General features: G+C 34.1%; 1 protein-coding gene across 1 annotated transcript; it reads right to left on the bottom strand.

Annotated features, from left to right (window-relative positions):
• Positions 1-20,086: 20,086 nt before the first annotated feature.
• LOC108990538 (probable isoaspartyl peptidase/L-asparaginase 2) lies at positions 20,087-22,205 on the bottom strand. Its single transcript, XM_018964536.2, has 4 exons — positions 21,998-22,205; positions 21,385-21,618; positions 20,895-20,981; positions 20,087-20,778 (listed from the first exon to the last, which is right to left on the bottom strand). Exons 1-4 carry the CDS (start codon positions 22,169-22,171, stop codon positions 20,278-20,280), a joined length of 996 nt encoding a protein of 331 aa, XP_018820081.2. The 5' UTR covers positions 22,172-22,205; the 3' UTR covers positions 20,087-20,277.
• Between the last annotated feature and the right edge of the window lie 2,155 nt (positions 22,206-24,360).

Genomic DNA, 24,360 nt, shown 5'->3' on the forward strand with positions numbered 1-24,360 from the left:
AATGTGAAGAGATTTTCAATTCAATTGCTTGTGTAATTCTTATAAAGGCATCCTCCCACTATACTATTTTTGCAAAGGTTATGCGGTCGAGGCACCCTCCCACTACACTCTTTTCGCCAAGGTTACGTGGTCGAGACATCCTTCCGCTACATCACTCGTCAGAGTTACGAGGTCAAGGCACCCTCCCGCAACACCACTCGTCAGAATTACGCAATCGAGGCACTCCCTCCCCCTACTACACCAATCACTAGGATTACGCAAGGCACGCTCCTGCTTTGTTGCAACAAGTATCTTACAAAAACACTTGAGGGAAAAAAAAAACAAGCTAAGTGCATTAAAAAGAAATTGACAGAAATCAAACACCATGGAACCAAAAGCACAGCACAACATCAATCAAAACAACAAATATATCGTTAAGATTAAGATAGTTCATCAGAACATACACAGTTTTAATCCAACATATACACATTTTTTACTAGTATCTCTTCCAAGCACAAAAAGTGGAAGTTTTTCAAGAACGATGAGGTGGAGGAAAGGCGTCCAAAATTGTATCTCTCCCAAAGAAATCGAAAACATGATAAGTAGAGGAACTGTCTTTGACTGATTTATAGTTCAAGGTGCAAAGATCTGCCTTGGGATGATTAAGCAGGAATTCTCGCAATTGTTTGTTCCCAAGCTTGAACCCAAGACCCCAAGCTTGGCCTCGAGCAATGTAGGCGGCAAATAGTTAAGGAAGAATGCAAGCAACATCACTTTGAGAACGAGCTAACTTCACGTTCAGCTCAGTCACCTTATATTCTGACATGGACAACTGTCTTTTGTGGGACTCCAAGATCTAGTTCAGTTGTAAGTAATGACGATCATATTCCTTAAGTTCTTTTTTTGTCGTTGCCAGATCTTGTTCTGCCTCGGCTTTCTCGCCCTTAGCCAAACTTAGTCGAGTATTTGCTTCCTTGCATCCTTCTTAGGAGTTCACCAGGCGAGCAGCGTAATCAGCTTTCGGCTTCTTAAGGTCCTCAACCTCTCTTTCTATTAGATTGATGCGAGTGGCTAGACTGTCTCGTTTAGCTTCGCCGGCCTCTACTTAGGGTCAATACTGGCTGACTTCTTCTAAAGAGCTTGCCATCTCCAATCAAAGCGAATCAACCTAACCGCGCAAGGAGGCAACCTCATCCTCAAGTTTATGACAGTAGAATTCAGCTTGAGATAATTCTCCAGCTATCGTTTCCTTCTTAGCTCATGCAGCAAGAACAAGACTATGAGCATTGCTGATAAAAGGTAGCATGGATTAGTTCTCCTCCTCCAACTCCAAGTGGTCCTCAACCAATGCAGCCGCCAGTTGATTAACTCCCTAAGAACCCAACCAAGTCAAGGCTAGGGGGGTAAGGAAAATAAGAGCTTTAAGACAAAGGAACTTACCGGTGAAAGGATGCTCCGAAGGTTATGAACGGTGGATTGAAAAGCCTATTTTTGGTGGGAATGTAAAGGCCGAGAGGAACCACTTGGGCGAGAGCCCGACGAGTTATGAAAATCAGAGACTCTAAAAGACATGCCAGCAAAGCCTTCTGGGGTAGTAGTGTCCTAGACACGCATAGTCGAAACTATGGAAGGATTAGAGGAGATAGGAGGTGGAGTGCTTGTATTTACTTGAGTAAATGTTCCTACTTTCTGACTAGGAGGGATCGCTGCGTCATCCTCCCGAGAAGGTGATTCCCAAGAAGGACCGGTGAGAGAGTTGTCCACCGGAAAGGTCAGAGAGGGTTCACCACCCCCGCGGGAGAGACACTAAAGGGCAAGAAAGGTATCAACACCCTACTTCCGTTGGCGGGGGATAGGGTAGGAAAGATAAAAGGCATATCGGGAGTGATCCCACCCGAGACCTTTGAGGCAATAGATGAGCTAGATACAACTGTAGTAGCCTTAGCCAACAGGCCCTCAACATTTTCAACTCACAAAGACTCCCCAAAGCCATCTAAAAGAAGGAGGAAAACTACTTGATACGGTACATGGCACATTTAAGAAGTCTGGGTTTAAGATCGCAATGACGTCGCCATCATCCAAGTTAAGGTCATCTTTTAGAGGTGCTAGATGTGGGGAAGTCTGTGGAGCTACCTCAGAAGGGACAGTCGGCAACAAGACAGACTCAACCTCTATCACCAACTCCAGATCAGCCATAGCTTGGGCCATGAGATCGTCAAAGTAGTTCGTCATGGGTAATTGAGGGCAACTCGAGTCCTCTCCGCCACTTGCCAAATGAGGTGGTGAGGGCCCACCTATGGTGGAACTGGATTCATCCGAACGCTTTACTCCCAAACGAGCTTTCTTCTTTCTCTTGCCTCTTGTCGTTGGCGATGGCGGTGGCCCCCTTTTTAAACCGCCCGCTGAAAATGGGGCACCCAGAAATTCACGACCGAGAACGTGTGCCCTGCTAGGCAACATAAAAAATCTATCGATATTAGAATGGGTTAAAATGGTATTTGACCAATTGAAATTGTTGTTCTTGTTTACCCAAGATTGTACCAACTGGATGTGCGCCTCCTCTTAGGACAAAAGAATGATCTAAAAATCGCTAATCGAGAACCGTGGACCATGAAGCCCTAATGGGGAACTTATGATTCGCAGCCTCATTAGAAGGGAACTCCTAACCATCCCCAGATACGAAGAAAATTTTCCTTTGCCAATCCTTGGCATGGGAATATTTGCGCTCTAATTGGACCAATTTGTTGTGAGCCCTAAAGTTACAAACATTCCCTTCCAAACGTCTGAAACTGTGTAGAGAAAGAAATTCATGAGCCATGAGGTCAGAGTAGTTATCACCCGTGGTCTCCAACACGCACCGCCAGAGAACATAGCAGACTATCACAATCCACTAGGCTTTAGGCACAAGTTAAGCCGGAGCAAGACCCAAGACGTCTAGCATGTCACGAACAAGTCGTACAAAGGGCAAACGAAACCCCATCACGAACATAGCCAAGTACAAGGTAACAGAAACTGTCATACCTCTCACATTGGTGGCTCCACGACGCTGGTCAGGAAAACCTAGAACCACCAAGTTTGGGATATTGAAGTTGTTCCTCGCGGAGTCCAATTCACAACGGGAGACAGTGGAGGACCATCGACGGCCCTAAAAAATCGGGCAAGGAGTAGACCCCTCTCTAGCAATAGGGTTAACAATTGCTTCTTCCGAGTGAGGAGGAGGGTCGCAAGGTCATGAAATCTTGGCTCCATGGGAAGAGGAAAAAAGGTTACCTTTCAAGGAAGCCATGGATTCGTAAGGAAGATTGAGAGACAATGCAGGAAAGCAGAGTGCTTAAAAGGGAGAGGAGAGTACCAAAGAGAAAGAGTGGGAAAAAAGGGATGGCTAAAAATGATAAATAACCGTAACCGTTAAGTGTGATATGCGAAAGGGAGCGAAGGTGAAGCGGCGTCCTGATGGTGGGGCATGAAATGAAAAAAAAAACAAACAATGAAGCAATGCCATGATTACAAGTCCCATCATGCTATGCATGATGAACTTCATGGGGTAACTGGAAGGGGTTTAATCATCTTCCTGGGGCATGCTGGGTCATATCATGGGCTTGGATCGTAGCACAACCTAATAACCTAGTTAATCCAAGGCCTAGTCCACTCCAAGAATATAATAGCTAGCACTGAAGGAAGTTATTACAAGTCCTATCATGTTGTGCTTGATGAGACTTTGCGAGGTAATTAGAATGGGTTTAATCCTTTTCCAGGGGTCTGTTGGGTCGTATCATGGGCTTGGGCCATAGCACAGCCCGATAACCTAGTTAATCCAGGGCCTAGTCCACTCCAAGCATATAATAGCTAATGCCGAAGAAACAACCGCCCGAGAACTTCGGGAGAAGGGCTACAAGCTTCTTCAAAATAAGCTAAGTCCTAATATCACGAAAGCTTGAATTTCAAATAATGGGTGAGATAGTTATCGCGTAACAACAGGAAGCATCATGAGCTCTATTTATATCATCCAAGTATGACCATGAGACCCATATGAATGAATTGCTATAGATATCTCCATTATCTTTACTGGCTTAAGCATCAGAGGCGTTCTCTCGAACCCCCAAGCCTCTTTCCTCTTTGGTTGCAGGTGATCGTGTGTACCATATGAATGAATTGCTATAGATATCTCCATTATCTTTACTGACTTAGGCATCAGAGGCGTTCTCTCGAACCCCCAAGCCTCTTTCCTCTTTGGTTGCAGGTGATCATGTGTACAAAACTGTGAATCCCAAAACAATATTCACAGTTAACATTTTTTTAGATTTTTTTAATTACTTAAAATAGATAATTTTTTTAAATATAGCATTATATTAGAATAGATTATTTAAATCTTCACCATCATAAGAAAGGAAAATCAGACTTTTTAATTGACAAACTACCACTAATTTCAATTTACATTATAATTAACTATCCATTTGTTTTACGTTGCACCCTTAGTTAAGATTTGAACATTTTGATAAATAAATAAATAAAAAAGAAAGAAAAAAAAAAGAAAAAGATCACGTGTCACAATTATAACGATCATATTTTAATAAAATGGTGCAAAGCAAAATACATATTGAGTTATTCTATTCTCAAGCCAGTAGAGCACACTATGCATATCACTTAAATGGTTAGATTTGATTTGTAAGATTTAAGTTTTAAAATTTATCTTCCAAATCAAATTATATCATGTAAACACTTTATTAGATTTGCTCTACCCACCAAATTGATAATATGATAACTTTATACATTAGTAGTTTAGGGTCCGTATCAGTTAAAAAATAATAATTATCAGAAAAGAAACAATCTCATTCACATAACTTAATTAGTAAAATTTCATTTGTACAATTTGAATTTTAAAATTTATCTTTAAAATCAAAATATGTCATATAAACATTTTATTAGACATGCTCTACGCACTGAATTGATAATAGGTTCTTTTTTTATGGGAAATAAGTTTCATTTCATTCAATAAAACAAAAGTTACAGTTGTGACTGATAAATACAGGAAAAAATCCAGATTACAAGCCAAACTACTCATTTGTTTGGGGCTTGCCCTCACATAAATTTCTTTGTGACGGACATAGTCTTAACTTTTATAAGCTCTCTAATGACAAAACCTTTTGAGATATGAGACTCTGTGAGAACAGAGATTTCAATCCAGGTTTGTCGGAGAATATAACACTTTGTAAAAACAAGATAACCAACCTCCATCCTCCAAAGGATGAGAAAACCACCCCCATCCTCCAAAGGAGGAGCGGGAAAACCATCCCCCATCTTCCAAAGGAAGAGAGGGTTCTCCTGCTATGGACAACAAGTCCAATAGTCTATTTCTTTTTATTTTTTCCTAACACAAGCAAAAGAATATAAAAACATAGGAAAAACCAAAAAAACAAAAACATAACAAAACAAAAACTTGATATACACTGAAAACCGAAAAAACATTGAGTAAGGAGGTTGTAATGGCACGTGAAGGACGTGCGCCATGCTAGGAGTGTGCTGGACCGTCGATCCTGAAGCTACCGAGACCGCTGAGCCCAAAAACGCCCGGGTGGTGGCAGCAGAGCCCTCTATGTGGTGGCGTGTGGGCAAAAATGGGATTGTCAAAAGCTGTTGGAGGTTTGGGGTTCAGGGAATTAGATGATTTTAATAAGGCCCTACTTGCAAAGCAGTGCTGGAGGGTGTTGTTAAATCCTCAATCTATGTCTGTAGTAGTACTAAAGGATATGTATTTTCAAAATTCTATGATCTTGAAAGCTTCTTTGGGGTCTAAGCCTTCTGCTATTTGAGAAGTCTATGGGGTGCTATGGACTTATTGAAGGGTGGTTTGGTTTGGAGAGTTGGGGATGGGAAGAATATCAAAGTTTGGGAAGATAAATGGATTCCTAAGGCAGTAACTTTTAAAGTGCAATCTCCTGTGAATATCTTAAATGCTGAGGCAAGAGTGGAGGATCTGATTATTGAGAAGAAATGGTGGAATGAAGAGTTAGTGAGGCAAGTTTTTATTGTTGATGAAGGAAATTTAATTTGCAAATTACCTATTAGTATTGATGGGCTCCCAGATAAGCAAATATGGGCCTATTCAAAGGATGGTTTGTTTAGTGTGAAATCTGCCTATCATGCTGAAATGAGCAAAAGAAGAAGGGATAAAGGGGAGGCATCAGAAGAGGTAGAGAAGGCTTGGAGGAAATTATGGAAGCTGAATATTCCAGGGGTTGCAAAATTTTTTGTTTGGAAAGCCATTACTAATTGCCTTCCAACAAAAAGAAACCTGATGAGGAGGAAGGTTCTTAGAGAAGCCTTATGCTCAATGTGTAAGCTAGCTGAGGAATCAGTTTGTCATGCCTTGTGGAGTTGCAGTGGGGCTAGTGATGTGTGGGCCTGTGAGAGAAGTCCAGTGCAGAAGTGGTCTTGTTCTGAAATGGATATGTTTGATCTATGGACAGAATGGAACTCAAAGCTTTCTCAAGACCAATTGGAGGTGATAGCCGTGGTTCTGAGAAGGGTGTGGCTAAGAAGGAATGGTGTGGTTTTTGAGAATAAGTTTGAGGGTCCAAGTGAAGTTTTTAATCTAGCAGCAAAGATGTTGAGTGACTTTCAACAAGCTCAGAGAAAGCATGGAAGTGGCCAGAGGTCTGGGACTCAAGGCAGTACGATTACCCGTTGGAAACCACCAGTTGGGGAAACAGTCAAGGTCAACTGGGATGCAGCCCTGGAGATCGATGAGAATAAAGGAGGGATTGGAGTGATTTGATTATCAGGGATAATTGTGGAGAAGTATTAGTTACTTTGTGCTCTCTAAAGCTAAATGTTGCAGATCCTATTATGGCAGAAATCTTTACCCTTTGGAGGGCTATGAAGTTGTGTAATGAATTAAATTTTGTAAGGGTGTAGTTGGAATGGGATGCCTTAACTGTGATTCAAGTTGTCAACAAGGCTGAAGTCTTGTGGGTGTGGCATGGCCAAATGATAGAAGAATTGAAGGTGGTTTTGACTAACAGAAGACATTGGAGGGTTGGGTACGTGAATAGGCTTTGTAATTGTATTGCACATAGTCTTGCTAAAAGTGTTTTACATGTAAATGAAGAGATAGTGTGGATGGAGGACTATCCTCAAGAGATTAAGAAACTTGTGGAAATTGATAAATTTTGTAATTCTATTGATTCATGAATATAATACATAGATTGTTCTTTTCAAAAAAAAAAAAAGAATTCCCACATAAGTATTCCTTCTCTTCCCAATTCCTGAGTTGTGGTGGTTCATCTTTTTATTTTCCATATTGGGTATACTTTAAAGTTTTCAACTTTTTGTTCTCTCTTTATAACGCCTTTGATGAATATGCATTCTATTATCTATGCTCTTAATTATCTAAATTTAATATGATATGTAAAATGATTTGTGCAAGTGCTGAGTATAAAAGTTTGAGGCATGCCTGTTGATAAAAATGTGATCCACTTGAAAAAATCAACTTTTTGCTGGTGGATCCTACTTTCTATTAATTCTCAATTAAGATATATATACTATCAAGATTATGTAAATATCACCTATGTATAGTCGGTCAAAATTGGATGATATATTGTTGTGTGACAGTCAACAATAGTCAGGGCCACTGCAATTTTATATGTTTATAATGTACATTTTCAAAACGTGTGTTAATTAGAAGAGTTCTTTTATTCAACAGTTCTATACTACATACTTATTGGCTATTGACATGAGTCTTTGTTTTTTATTTTATTTTCTGTCGGCAGGTATATGGTGTAGGGCAAGTTTGGGGGGTGGGATGAGATATAAAATTTTCATCTCATCTCATTTCATCATTACACATTTTTTAAATCTTCATATAAAATATAATAAACAATTCAACTTTTTCAAATCTTAATTCAACTTTTTCAAATCTTAATATAATAATAATATTAAAACATAATATTTTAAACACTAAAACAAAACATAAAATTCTTATCTCACCCCTCAAATCTGCCCTTACTTAGTAGAATTTTTCTAATTAGAATGTGGAAAAAAATACTCCCGAATTCCTATCTTGATAGTCCATCAATTAAATTTTACGAATCTTCTCTCTCCTTTCTGTCACTACAAATCATTTAGGTGCAAACATGCTCTTTTTTTTTCTGAACTTGATTAATTTATTAAACTCAATTCTACTCGTACAACTTCTAATAAACATGAATTATTTTGTATTTATTATTTCTATAGTATTATCTGTATATTCCTAATACCATGCATGTTTGAAACCTTATCAATATGACTATATATATATATGTATCAATAAACTATGTAAAGATATTAACAAAGGTTAAAGTTTGTTTCTCAAAATTTGTAAATAAAGTTAAAAAATATAATTTCAATAATCTATTTTGTCAAAATAAAGTAGCTCATGAATAAACTCAAACTTGCTTGAATAATTATTTATGACGAGAATGAGTATTTATGATGAGAATAGACTCATTTTAACAGGAAATAGTCATTTCAATAGAAAGAGAGTGAGTCTTTAGGCCGGTCGAGTATTTTTCCTCATTTTACATTCGCAAATCACAAGTTACCATGTAGGAGTTGCAGCAAAATAGAGTTTTTAATCGCATGCAGGTAGGGGTGTAACCGGCTTGGTCCGGTCCGGTTTTGGACAAAATCTAGGACCGAATCGGTATGTATCGGTTTTGTATTTTTCAAAACTGATTACGCACCGGTTATCCTCCTAAACCGGTACTTCCAGTTTTACCGATTTTCGGTCCGGTCCGGTCCGATTTTTTTAAAATGTAAGTTTCACAATTTGTCATTATAAATTTGTTTATAAAAAAAAAAAAAAAACTAATTTAAAAAATATTGTTTTATACTTTTATTATAAGTTATATATTTGTATTAGTTATAAACTATATATTTAATATTAGTATTAGTTATAAACTTTTAGTGATTTAGTATTAACATTTTATGTAATAATTTATAAATTATAATAAGAAATTATTTCATATATAAATATATATAATTATACATAATATATAAAACTTATATATATATATTAATATATATATATATATAATATTTTGTATAAAACTTATATATACAATAATATAAATATTTTTTTTTATCAACCGGTCCGGTCCGGTCCGGTCCGAAAAATCCTAAAACTGGTCCTGGACCAGACTGGTTCAAAACTGGTCCGGTCCGGACCGGTTTTCCGGTTTCAACTTACACCCCTACATGCAGGTGAACATATTTTTTTACAGCTCTTCTACCCTCTCTCTCCCTCCCTCCCCCCACCCCGTCACCTGCTCTTCCACCACCCTTCATCGCTCTCTTTCTCTCCCTCTAGAATATGATCTGTGGCCACCAAGCTACTGCACTCTCGCCTCCGATTCCCTCTCTCTCCCCTCCCTCTCCTCCGATTGTTGCCCCCCTCAAGGATCGGGAGATCTATGGCCATCGACGAGGGATAGGTGAGGGTACTGACTCAACCTTTTTTAGTCTTATTTTTTTGCCTTAAAATTTATGTTTAGATGCTGAAAAAATGTATTTATGTTTGGATGCTGAAAAAAATGTGAGATCTATTTCTATTTGGCTACTGAGAAAATGTGGGATTTTGAGTTTGATTTTTGTTTTTTTATTTTCACCGGCCCTTAGATTCAACAACTGCCACTCTAATTTATCAAGTTTTGATAATCTGTGCACCTATGGTCAAAGTCTCAACATTACAATATTGTCCGATATTCTATTGTTTAGGATGTAAATCGGAATGAGAGATACAAAATGTAATTTCCCTATTTAAAATCGAAAAGAAAATAATGCTTAATTCAGGTTTGAATGGCACCAATAGGTGTCTGCGTGTGTAAAATGATCACTGGCGATAGTTCATCAACTCTAATTTTTTCACAAGATGATAAGATCCTCTCTCTTGGTTAAGCCAGATTTTACCAACCCAGAAACAGAGATGATCAAGGCAGGGCATGAATATCTTATTTATTTTATATTTAGACTTTTAGTTTAGTCAGCTCTTCTCTTCCCTCAAAAAGAATAAAAAAAAATCTTGGTTTGTTGGAATATCCAAATCCCGATAATGTCACAAAATGAAGAGTTCGAAACATCGTAAAATTTTCACACGTCATATGAAAATTAATTATTGGGCAGCATTTGGAGTGGACTCTCGTTAAATTGTTTTGTTTACTCAAAATTTTAGCCATGGAATTGGAACATTCAGTTATTGAATGATAGATGTCTAGACCATGGTTTCCAAGTTGATATTTTTGTAGCCATTCAGTTATTTTGTAGCCATGGTTTTCAAGTTGATATTTTTGGTTGGCTAGATCATGAGCATGATCTGTGATATTGGGTTGCCATGATCTATTGATCTTTTCACATGGTCATCCTGATCAATATAATTGCTGAGTCCAGCAACCTGAAATTAGTCTCTTGGTTGGCAGGTCTTGTCATAGACACTCTCTTGGTTAATTGGCATGTAAAATAGACGGAGGACAAAAAGATGTCACAATCTATTAATTGGCATGTAAAATAGTCTTTTACAAAAAGATGCCAGAATTGCAACAACTCACATAGATCCAGAAAATAAATACAAGTTGTCCGGATAAGTTAAGTACATTTTAATGTAGCATTAAACAACGATTTACATTGTCATTGACTTTATAAAAGTTTAAAATAAGAAATAATACAATAAATACAACCTAAGATGCAATCGAGACACTTTTGTACTGCCGACCAAGAATTTTTGTGTTGCCCGAGGTCCACATTTTGGAGAGAATGCCGCAATAACATAGCAGTCTTTGTCCCGAGATCACTACATCTCCTGTCCTTATAGACCGTAAGTTAGATATGGTGTCTCCTCCACTATTTTCCATATTGCTGCAAAAAAAAAAAAAAAAAACTCCAATTACTGTTGCTCCTGGCCCAAAACACTCAGTGAATGTAAAAGGCAACTGAACCAACATGGCATGGCACTTCAGATTTCATCTGTGGAAAATTTCATGTTTTCCATGCTCATCTTTAAAAGTTTCACACTTAATATATTGAATATTGAAAAAGAGAAAAATAATATAATAGGAACAATATATTTTTTTGTTGGAGCACTTAAAACATGGAATAACCTGACGTATACCCTATTATGGCCAGTCTATATATATATATATATATATATATCATATAAAAGCATCAGTTACATACCTGATCAGGTGGAATCAATTTCCTGATATTTTTATCAGACATTAATCAATTAACAATAAATGGCACAAACCTAATATATGCTTTGAAATATGATAAAAAAGGATAAAAATCTATATCATACAAACACAATAGATATGCAAAAAACAGTACAAGTTTGAGATGGCAGAAAACCAATAATTAATATATGCAAAAGATCATACAAACACGATAGCTGAGCCTAGAACTAATTCGATCCTCAGCTTGAGATGGCAGATAATAGTACTATATATATATCCTTAATGCCAATTTCGGAACCAAAGGCTCTCCAGTCTCCATAAATTGCTTGCCTTTTCAGAAAACCAATAATTAATACCATTAGAAACGGCGCCCTAGCTAAAGACTTTAATTTGTTATATCTGTGGTTCTGTCACTTCAAAATATAGAAGAAGATCACCGACGCGAGAGACCAATATGTTGCCAATATATCACAATACAAACACAATACAATATATCACAAGATAAATAACTTTATATGCAGACTAAACAAATAAACAACTTACGGATCAAGTGGGTTTGAATGGGTTCTAGATCGAAATCTCTTGACAAAGATGGGTTCAACAGAACACAGGAGAGAGAGGTCTCGGATGACGGGACGAAGAGAGAAGAAGATGGGTTCAAATATGTTGAAAGAGATGAAGATGGGTTCGAAGATGAGATCTGTCGAGATGGGATCTCTTGAAAGAGACGAACATGGGTTCGAGGGAGAGCTGAGGGAGAGAAGAGGTAAGAGAGAATGGAAAAGGGAGAGGGGAGAATAGATGTGCACCCACCGTAAGTTCAGTGAGTCTACTACGTGTTACAATTTTACTAGCGGGTGTAAAAGGGGAATGGACATCCGACCAGTTTCGAGTTTTTCCCTAATAGAAAATAACTAACTACAAATAAACAGTTTTCTTATAGTGACTCTGTCTTCGTTCGAACTTGGTTCGCTTACACCCTTACTTATCTATACGAACATCTAAAATATATATATCACATTAGGAAGATTTTTCCCTCTTACAGCTACGAACACTCAAGATGGTCTCATTGTAAAGGTAAAAATAAAACTTAAAAAACAAGAACTACAAAGTTATATGAGCCAAGAGGAGTCGAGTTGAGTCTATATAAATCTAATCCGTTTCAAAACTCACTCATTTAATAAAGAGTAATGAACCAAACTCGAGTTGTTCACAAACGACCTTTTGCAGCTCTATGGACCAAAAGACAGAAAGCTCAAAACATTACATAAAACAAAAAATTGAAAGAACAAAAAACAAAAACAAAAAATATGGCATGCTATGATTGGGCCGGACTTGCCTTTTAATGATGCGATCTAGGCCGAAGACCTATGCTTCAAGGCTATTGGTTGGTCTTGTGTACAAAACCACGCGAGAACCAAGATAGACAAGTGGGCTTCGGCTTTAGATTTTGCTTGGAATCATTTGGAATTATTTGGATATTTTTACAAATTATCTCTTAAACGTCCAAGCATAGAGTATCTTCTCTATTTTATTGGAGTCTAAGCCAAGATATGGCTTGAACTTTTCTTGGATTTTATATATCAGCTTTCTTTCCAAGACCAGAAAATGGGAGGCAGTTTTCATGAAGATCACATGTCATAACCCAATATTTATAAGAGAAGCCCAACCCATTAAGATTCCAAAGCCCATCTCAGAGCCCAACCAGTTTGTTAAAAAAGGGGAAGGCATCAGCCCTCTAGCCCAACCCGTTATATATGCACTTCAACTCATATATAGGACTGTAATTATAATTTAACGAGCCTATAACCTGCACAATGCACGGATTGTTGTGTATGAGGGAGAGAGATATAGAGAGAGATTGGGTTTTATAGTGAAGAAATTCGAAACGGTTTATAGGACGATTTATTTGACGAAATAATATAAAGATTGAAATAGTGCATATGGGTGGAGACTTGAATTGGTTTATATCTTTATATGTAAGAAAAGAAATAAAATTTAAAAGTTACAACAGCTCATAATGAAATATTACTTTTAAAAGGATTACCGCTCCATAAACATAACACTTCAAGTTTAATGGATAGAATGCCTACTTTTATGGGTAGAATTCCGTATCGAAGTCATATGACTCTGCTTAAAATACAAAACAATATAAATGTTGAATTAGTGCTTTTGGATGGAGTCTTGAATCGATTTATATATTTATACGTAAGAAAAGAAATAAAACTCAAAAGTTACAATGATTCATAATAAAACATTGCTTTTAAAAGGTTTACTGCTTCATAAACATAACACTTCAAATTTAATGGGTAGAATGTCTATTTTTATGGGTAGAATGTCATGTCAGAATTATATGACTTCGCTTTTACTTTTAAAAGGTTTACCGTTTCATAAACATAACATTTCAAATTTAATAGGTAGAATGCCTACTTTTATGGGTAGAATCAAGGTTTTGAATTTCGTACCATACCGGCCGATACGGCCAAAATATTTCACTTATATGGCGTAGCCAATATAGAGAATGGTATAGTTTCGTATCGGTTAGAATTTTGACCGTTTTAGCCCGTACCAGCCTATATTTTCACCTTTACTTTTTTTTTTTTCATTTATTCAAACTATAAGCTAATTTTTTTACCCTCAATTCAGACTAGACTATTTATAATTTTTATATATTTTTATATAATTTATTTATATATAGACTATTTTTTGAGAATATAATTTTTATATATTTATATATATAATTTATTCATATATAGACTATTCCGAAACGATCACCGATATGATATTGAAAACATTAGGTAGAATGCCTACTTTTTTAGATAAAATACCACGTCAAAATTATATGACTCTATTTTTATATATAATAATAGATATGATAATTGTCATGAAGTCTAGGAGAAATCATTAAGAAGTTGCATCATTTTCCTTTTCCTTATATATATAATAGCTCTCAAGAAATTAGTAACGTCTTATGGGAATAAAAAAGACTAGGTCCCGTATGTTCTCCACACATTGGGCAAACTATTATTGTCTTTGGCTATATATCAATTTAACATGTTAATAATTCATTGATTTTGGCATAACTAGGAGTTTATAATATTGATTAATTAAGATAGGGGTGGGTCCACCCTACCCCACACCATGCCGGTAGCACTCCTAAAAAACCATGCCAGTAGCACTCCTAAATTAAGATGGATGATAATAATATGATTAACAAGAGAGAAAATTATATGGCACATGATTCACATGGAGCTAGGGATTTAATTGCACCCCATGTTTCTTTTCATGATTAATTGCATCATTAAAAAAAATTATGAAATTTCATCATCTTTAAACTTTAAAATCTAATTTAAAATTAGTATTCTTGATCACACGCCAATCATGCTTAACAAGCCTATAATCCGCGCATTGTGAGATTGTTGTGTATGAGAGAGATTTAGAGAGAGACCGGATTTTATAGTAGAAAAATTCGAAACGGTTTATAAAGCGGTTTATTTGACGAAACAATATAAAAGTTAGGGGTGTAAATTCAAACCGGAAAACCGGTCCGGACCGGACCGGACCAGTTTTACCGGTTTTGAACCGGTCCGGTCTGGAACCAGTTCTTAGAATATGAAAACCGGCCAATTCTGGTCCGGTTCCAGTTTAGAGAGTTTTTAGACCGGACCGGACCGGTTGATAAAAAAAATATAAAAAAAAATATTTTTATATATAAGTTTTATACAAAATATTATATATATTAAATATTAATATATATATAAGTTTTATATATAATGTATAATTATAAATTTATACATTAAATGTTAATTTATAATTTCATATATATATATTCATATATGAAATAATTTCATATTATAATTTATAAATTATTACATTAAATGTTAATACAATATATAAGTTTATAAATAATACTAATAGTCTAATATTATTAGACTATAGACTATAGTTATATTTATAATTAATACTAAAAGTTTTTACTAAAAGTTTATAACTAATACTAATATTAAATATATAATTTATAACTAATACTAATATATAACTTATAACTATACCAATAGTCTTAAAAGAATCGAAAAATCGGACCGGACCAGAGCAGAAACCGGTAAAACCGGAAGTATTAGTTTAGGAGGGTAACCGGTGCATAATCGGTTTTGAAAAATATAAAACCGGTACATACCGGTTCGGTCTTAAATTTTATCCAAAATCGGATCGGACCGAACCGGTTACACCCCTAATAAAGGTTGAAATAGTACATTTGAGTCGTGACTTGAATTAATTTATATCTTTATATGTAAGAAAAGAAATAAAACTTAAAAGTTACAACAGTTCATAATGAAATATTTCTTTTAAAAGAATTACCGTTTCAAAAACATAACGCTTCAATTTTAATGGATAGAATGTTTACTTTTATAGATAGAATGTCACATCAGAATCATATGAGTCCGCTTAAAATACAAAATAATATAAATGTTGAATTAATACTTTTTGGTAGAATCTTGAATCGGTTTATATCTATATAAGAAAAGAAATAAAATTTAAAAATTATAACGATTTATAATGAAACATTACTTTTAAAAAATTCACCGTTTCATAAACATAACACTTCAAAATTAATAAGTAGAATGTCTATTTTTATGAATAGAATGTCACATAAAAATTATATGACTCTACTTTTATATATAATAATAGATGGATGATCATCTTATAAACAATGATCGGTGATCTATTAATCTTGATCGTGATTGCCCATTATATAATATATTGACGCATGCAATTTAAACTTTTAAATTTAATTCAAAATTAATTGTCATTTATTCTATTATTATATATTTATTTATTGAAACATGTCTATTAATAAAGTATGGGGAGACGGATGTTGTGCCAGATAGCTTTTGTTATGATCACAATCATGCTCGACAGCTAGCTAGGTGCATGTGTACAATTATGATTAATGGGTGTGACAATTAATTAAATATATATGGATTAAGATGCTGCATGTACCACTAATTGTTTGGATAAGCAGATAAGAAAGTTCAACTAATTAACTCCATAGAATTGAATATTAATATTCGGAACATAAGCTACGAATATTATTGCTGGCCACTTAAAATTTGTTGAAAAGATTGAAAAGTACGGCCAATTCCTACGTTTAATGTCCTATATATAAATATAAATATATATATATATATTCTTCATGTCACACATTATCAACATTGTTATTCTATATTCCTCATCACATTTATCTATACATATATATATTCTTCATGTCACACATTATCAACATTGTTATTCTATATTCCTCATCACATTTATCTATACATATATGGATAATCTGTTCCATGAATCTAATTTAACTTTGGGCCACCACCATTAATTAAGGCATTTGAATATGGAATAATAACAATAGTATTGACGTGAATATAACATATGCCAAAAAGAGTAATGTTAGATACAATTATAATCCAATTATAAACCTCACGTATTTTTTTTTAATCAGTGGGGCCAGGTCAATAATTAAAAAAAAATCATGTGGGTCTCAAATTTATCTATTTTTTTTTAAAATATATAAGATTTGCACATCCTAAAATCGTAAATATCATTTGTATATATATAGAACGTCATATGTAATAAAAGCTCGTATATTGGTCATGTTTTAGTAACATATATAGTACTAAAAGGGAGCCAGTACTCAAATTTCATTAAAACTAGTAACTGTTTAGACATTAATGTTATTAAATTGTTGCAATTTTCTAATTTTACTGTTAAAATAAGAACAAAGACCTGATCTCGATCTGGCAGTTTCGAATTATCAATTTGGTCATCAATTGACTTTTAATGTTAATATGCTAATATTTCAATAGTTTACACAAAAACTCACATTTTGAAACCATCTCGCCTGTTTCTTCCTTAGTTACTAAATTTTTCTTTTTCTTTCTAAATAAGACGAGAGATCTAGAAAATTGGTCTAGAGCCATGTAATCATGATCGAGTTGAGTAACTAACCGCAATATTTTGTTGCAATACTATATATCCCCTGTTTTCATGTATCATATATACATAAATTGATATGATTTGATATTAGATTGTAAAATTATTTTTATTATAAATTAAATTTAACGTATCATTTAAAATTATGTTAATTTATAAATTTATTTTTATAGAACACTATCGCATTTCTCGATTGAGTATGCTTGACACGTACTCATCTTCTTAATCCTCAAATAGGGAAGCAACATGGGAATGTCCTCTTTTGGAAAAAGACGTGATAGATGGTTGTCCCTCGGAAAAGGAAGAAGACCTTCAAAATATTGCTAGATCATAAAGTGGTCATCTATGGGCCACAAGTAAGGGTGTAAATTTAAACCGGAAAATCGGTCTAGACCAACCGGTTTTGAACTAATCCGGTCCAGGACCGATTCTTGTAATGTAAAAATCGGCCGGAACTGGCCATCCGGTTCCAATTTTACGATTTTTCGAACTAGACCGATTGATAAAAAATATATATATAAAATAATATTTTATATATAAGTTTTATACAAAATATTTTTTATATCTAAGTTTTATATATAATATATAATTAAATGTGGAATTTTTATACATAATATACATAATTATATATCATATATGAAATAATTTCATATTATAATTTATAAATTTTAACATAAAACGTTAATCTTAAATGTGAACATTTGTAATTTGTGTGATCATATGCTATTAAGATAATTATATATAAGATAATATTATTATAAAATGAAAGTTTAATCTTAAAAATACAAATTTAATTGATCATATATTATATAGCTATACTAATATATAGTTTATAACTAATACTAATATATAACTATAGTAATAGTCTAATAATTTATATAGCTTTACTAATATATAAGTTTATAACTAATACTAATAGTCTAATATAGACTATAATTATACTTATACTAATATAGTTATACTAAATCACTATAAGTTTGTTACTAATACTAATATATAACTATTCTAATAGTCTAATATTAATACTATTATATAGTCTAATAATTTATATAGCTATACTAATATATAAGCTTATAATTAATACTAATATATAGTTTATAACTAATACTAATATATAACTACACTAATAGTCTAATATTAATACTATTATATAGTCTAATATATTATATAGCTACACTAATATATAAGTCTACAACTATTTAATTAATACTAATAGTTTAATATAGACTATAGTTATACTAAATCACTATCACTAATACTAATATATAATTATACTAATAGTCTAATATTAATACTATTATATAGTCTAATATATTAGACTATAGTATATTAAATGTATTACAAATATATATATATCAATGATTCAATAGATATATATATATATATATATATATTATAGTCTATATATATATATATATATTACAAATATAATATAGATTATAGTTATACTTATAATTAATATAGTTATACTAAATCACTAAAAGTTTATAACTAATACTAATATATAGTTTATAGCTAATACTAATATATAAGTATAGTCACTATACTAATAGTCTAATATTAATATTATTATATAGTCCAATATATTATATAGCTATACTAATATATAAGTTTATAAATATTTAACTAATACTAATAGACTAATAGTTTATTATAGACTATAGTTATAGTTATACTAATATAAGTTATACTAAATCATTATAACTAATACTAATATATAACTATACTAATAGTCTAATATTAATAGTTAATACTATTATATAGTCTAATATATTATACTATAGTATATTAAATCAATATTCCAGACCATCAAAAAAAGTTTTAATTACCATTTTTAAAAAAATACATTGAAAATATTAATTCAATAGGAAACGGCGCCGTTTCCTCTATAACTAAACCCTAATTCCTAAAGTTTTATTCTCCCTCCCATCACATTCTGCATCATTCTCTCTCTCGTCCGCTCACGGCTCACTCTCTCGTCTGCATTTCTGTCTCGTAGCCTCGCCCCTTCTCACTCTCGAGTCTCTCATCTCTCAACTCTCTTGTCCGCTCACTCTCTCGTTTGCGTCTCTCAACTCTCAACTCTCTTGTCTCTCGCTCTCTCTTCTCTTAAGTCTCAACTCTCTCGTCCCTCACTCTCTCTTCTCTTAAGTCTCAACTTTCTCGGCCACACTTTGTCTCTCTGCTGAGTCTGCCTAGTGCCTCTTCAAAGGTTTTTTTTTTGTTTTTTTTATAAATTAGGTACTAGGCTTTTTGTGATTGAGTTTTATGATATTAGGGTTTTGTGATTGAGTTTTGTGATATTGGGATTTTTGTAATTGAATTTTGTGATATTAGGGTTTTTGAATCTGAAATTTAGGATTTTTTGTAATTGTGTTTATTATTCTGTTTGTGATATTAGGGTTTTGTGTTTGGAATTGTGAAATTACTTTAAAATTATGATAGACGATATTTGTAATATTCGGATTTTTTGAATCCGAAATTTACTTTGATTAGGTTTTGTGATTGAGTTTGTGAAATTATATTGATAGAATTTTTTAATTTTTTTACTTGAATAACATTTGTCTTGTTTAATGTTTATCAATTGGGGTTGAGGATTTGAATAAACTGTGAAGGCTCAACAATTAAATAAGTTTTTTTTGTTTTCTTATAAACAGATTTTTAATGATAAACTGTCTAAATTTCATTTTAAAAGAACTGAAAAATCAGATTGGACCGGACCAGAAACCGGTAAAACTGGAAGTACCGGTTTAGGAGGGTAACCGGTGCGCAATCGGTTTTGAAAAATGCAAAACCGATATATACTGTTTTGATCCTAGATTTTGTCCAAAACCAGATCGAACCGGACTGGTTACACCCCTAGCAACAAGTGTCAATTGGACCAAATGTAGGATGCTTGATGGATCAAACTTGTGAACTTAAAGCCTTGGCAATTTATTTCCAACATTACATATACTTTTGGCGTTTCTATTACATGAAAGTAGCTACAACAATCATATATTGTGAGCACAAGAAACGCAACCAAAGCGCAGAGTTCAACAGCAAACACCACCATATATAGCAGCTAGCAAGCTATGGCATCCCTAACACCATAACCACAAGATCGTTCTTAGTCCCAAATACCGACCTCCATGAAACCATCCTCAGTAGCACAGCCCCTAAACATCCCAGTGGTGTTAAAACCCCAAGCCACTTCTCCTTTATTCGACACAGCTATGAGCCCTGCCTTCCCTTCATCGAGCCGTTCCCTGATGACAAAGTTCACGGCCTCCTGAAGGCCCAGCTCCTTGTACTCCATCACCGCCGCCACCTCTCTCGCCAGGGTCCCGCGTATGATCGCCTCGCCCTCTCCGGTGCACGACACCCCGCAAAGATTGCATGCGTAGGTGCCAGCGCCGATCAGGGGCGAATCTCCGATGCGACCGCTCATCTTGTTCATGAGCCCCCCGGTTGATGTTGCCGCTGCGCAACGGCCCTGGCTGTCCACCACCACGCACCCAACCGTCTCCGGCGCATACACGCTGATTGGTAGCCCGTTCATCAGGATGGGACTCTCCACCACGGCGCTGCATGTCTCCAACCCCCCTGCCTCCGGGATCCTGTAATCAAACTGTATGCGACGATCCGGACGTATTCAGGATTAAGTTAGTGCGTTTCTGCCGTCTCGTGGGTTATGATATTTTTTGAAGACTTGCGAAGAAAACTAATCAGAGAGATTCAACGTACCATGATGGTGTTTGCTTCCTTTGCCAGTTTAAGCATTCCCACGTTCTCCTCCGTTATGAAATATTCATTGTCCACGACCTCCACACCCTGAAGAAATCAACACCATGAATAAAAAAATAAAGATGGATCACGGTTCCTCATACTATTAAACATCTAATCACCTAGAATATTTCTTTGATTTTAATAATTATTACATTATTAAATGATTAAAATATTATATTACGTCATGTTTCAGTAAAACAACCACAGAAATGGGAAACTTTTGCCTTTCTTTCTCGTCTTTTCTCAGAAATTCAACCTGTAAGGAATACGCACACCCACAAGACAAATTACAATAGAAAATTCAGTGAAAACACGTGAAAATGAATGCGAAGGGACAGCCGGCTTAGATCTTTCTACAAGCGAAATGAAAAGCTGACGCTCTTTCCTTTCTTTCTTTTTTCCCATAAATTCCTTTTTGGGTAGAACCGTTAGAATCAGAGATTCAGACCTGTTGCCTGGCGAAATCTTCGGCGCCGGCGAAGGCTAGGTAGGAGTGGGGAGATCTCTCCATGACTAGTCGGGCAAGAGAGACGGGGTTCTTGACTGTAGTCAAGCCCGAAACGGCACCGCATCTCCTCCCAAGCCCATCCATGATGCTCGATTCCATCTCCACAGTACCTTTCGCCGTCAGGGCAGATCCACGTCCAGAATTAAAGACAGGATCTGTTTCGAGTTCTCTAACCTGTATCACACATTCGCAATCACAAAATGTAAAGAGAGTTTTTTTTATAAGTAAAAAAAGCTCGTAAATGCTGCGCTAGTAAGTATTCAATCGCGCAGACGAGACACGGAAGCCATGCAAACAATTAGTAAAAAAATGTGGTACAGTTTGAATTAGAAAATGCACTTTGCACTCATCTGTTTTCTCGGAAAATGCATGATAGAGAGGAAATCCAGACATGGAATTGGAGTGATAGTCATAAGATTGAAACTTTTCCTTTTTATTTCCTTTGTAGGATTCAAATCGGAAAGTTACCGCATGACAACATCATAAGGAAAGGGAAACTGAACAGGGCAGTTACTGAAAAAGAAGCCACAGAAACAAAGAGAAAGGGACGTACAACTAGTTCGACAACATCGACGGCAGAGAGGTTGGATCGAAGAGCGTCGATACCGAGATTTAGGCAGCGAGTGAGGAGTTGTTTGGCCTCCTCTTGACGCTGTTGTGGGAGATTAGGGTCCACACCCGCGCCGCCATGCACCGCTATAGCCCACCCTCCCATATTTCTCTCCATCTCTCTCTATTGCGGTTTTTGTAAATCGTGTGTGCTGACTGCGAGGATGGAGTGGCATTTAAATAGGCGGAGGCGGACTTCAAGGATCTCTGAGCCGGAATTTAACTATGATTTGGGTTCCTCCCCGTATATGTGTGCATGCAGTCAATTCAATGCAGACTTGTCAGAGCCCTGCTGGATTTTCCTCCCTGTTTCAATCTCTTTGGCTTCCCATCTATGCCCACGAAACGCACGCACGCGCCCGCGACCTCTGAAGTGTGCTTCCGTAAATTTACAGATATTTGATGATTAGGATTTTTTAATTACAAGTGATTTTATGTATTAATACATATATTTAATTATTAGTTAAAAAATAAATTTTATTAAAAATAATATTAATTTAAATTTAAAATATGAAGACAATAATATTAATATATAAATTGATATGCATACTTATTTATACATAACAAAATTCGAATAGTAAATATTATTTTTATTTTTCTTGAGTAGTTTTCTTTATTAAATTAATTACATTTTTCTATCGTTCATACGTTATATACTAATAAAAAGTGATGAATTGAATTATCATTCTTCCTATGCATTAGATATCACATTTTTTTTAATTTTATTTTTTTAATTAATTGATGTTTTCTAATCATCATCCATACACTATATGTTGGGAGTTAAGTCATCATCCATACACTATATTTTAATTAATTGATGTTTTCTATCCAATATAAAGTCATCTTGGTAGGAGAAAATCTAAAATCAGGAAACATAAATGACTCCATACGATAGTGTATGGAGATGATTAGAAAACATCAATTAATTGCTAGCTATCTCCCATGTTGAGATAAATTTATTTGAGACGATTTACAAATCAAATAGAGCTCCATACGATCGAATTAAGGTACGTAGTGGCCAGTTAAGTCAAGTTATGAATTAATGACTCAAAAGTACTCAATTCAACACATGCAGTTCACGAGACATTTAATTAGATCAATTGATCATTTTTTGTTAGAACCAAACATACTTGACAAGAACCTAAGATCCAAGAATTAATTAATATGACTCAACCGGCCATTTTCTTACAATTACTAATTCATCTCAAATTGATGTTGTAATTGATCTCATCTGATCACATATCTAGATTTTTTTTTATATAAAAAATAGACTTCATTTCATTCATTAAAAAAAATTATATCTGTGATTCAAAATTATAAGTCAAACTGTAAGCATCTTTCGTACACAAAGACTTTGCAATGAGCATTGTCTAGCTATATATTTCTCTAGTTCAGACTTCTGGGAATTTGAGTCTCACTTACTAAAGTTTATTTTATTGTGTTTCTTTATAATTAATCATAAATGAGTATTTAATTATACGAGTGTTAAATGACATCATGTAATAATTCAGTCAATTAAAACTGGAAAATCGGGATAAATAAAGCAATTAGCGAAAATCTTTTACTTTTAATTCTGTCCAGATTTAAACGCCTCACGTTACTTTTTTGGATGTTATAAATCAAAGAGTAATACTACAATATAGTCATGATGTGTACAATCATCATGTAATCATTTTAAAAAAGAGTAGAGTTTATTATTAAAAAATTAATTTTTTTTATATGAGCCTCTAATTACTAGTATATATTCATTTTTTTTAAAATTATTCTGCGGCACTTACACACTTACAACTGTAACTATCAATTTTCTAAATCAAATATCCATTTTGATATATAAATTTGTATTAAATTGATAATATAAAGTATTTTTTAGTATATATTAATATTTATTGATAAAATTGGTCATTTTGATATATGAAATTTGTAATATTTAGATATATCGAATTTGTATTTTTGAGCACATGGTGCTAATTATTGTAAAATATATAAAAAAATAATAATTTTAAGAAAATAAATTAAAAATAATAATATTTTATTATTATTTGGTTCAAATATGCATAATCCAATATGGGCTGGGGTTTTTCTTGATATGTAAAATCAATATTCAAAAGATGTAATTTTGAAGATACATATACAGAAACCAATGCTAGTGCTTGACCGTGGTTGGCATCCCCTTGCTTTGACAAAATCATTATTTTTTGAGTAAAAAATTTTAAAAATAAATTTATAAATTTACTTAATATTATATAACATGTTATAATAATTTTACAATCTAACGTAATACATCAAACTATATATGTTAATTTGTAA

This window comes from Juglans regia, chromosome 6, assembly GCF_001411555.2.
Source record: "Juglans regia cultivar Chandler chromosome 6, Walnut 2.0, whole genome shotgun sequence".
Taxonomy (NCBI): domain Eukaryota; kingdom Viridiplantae; phylum Streptophyta; class Magnoliopsida; order Fagales; family Juglandaceae; genus Juglans; species Juglans regia.

What these genes read in the sequence shown, in the direction of transcription:
- LOC108990538 (XM_018964536.2), bottom strand. Translation starts at nt 22,171, where the DNA reads ATGGAGAGAAATATGGGAGGGTGGGCTATAGCGGTGCATGGCGGCGCG. An exon ending in AAGATTTCGCCAGGCAACAG is followed by an intron (nt 20,982 to 21,384) that starts GTCTGAATCTCT and finishes TGATTTCTTCAG; the next exon opens with GGTGTGGAGGTCGTGGACAA. An exon ending in AGGAAGCAAACACCATCATG is followed by an intron (nt 20,779 to 20,894) that starts GTACGTTGAATC and finishes CGTCGCATACAG; the next exon opens with TTTGATTACAGGATCCCGGA.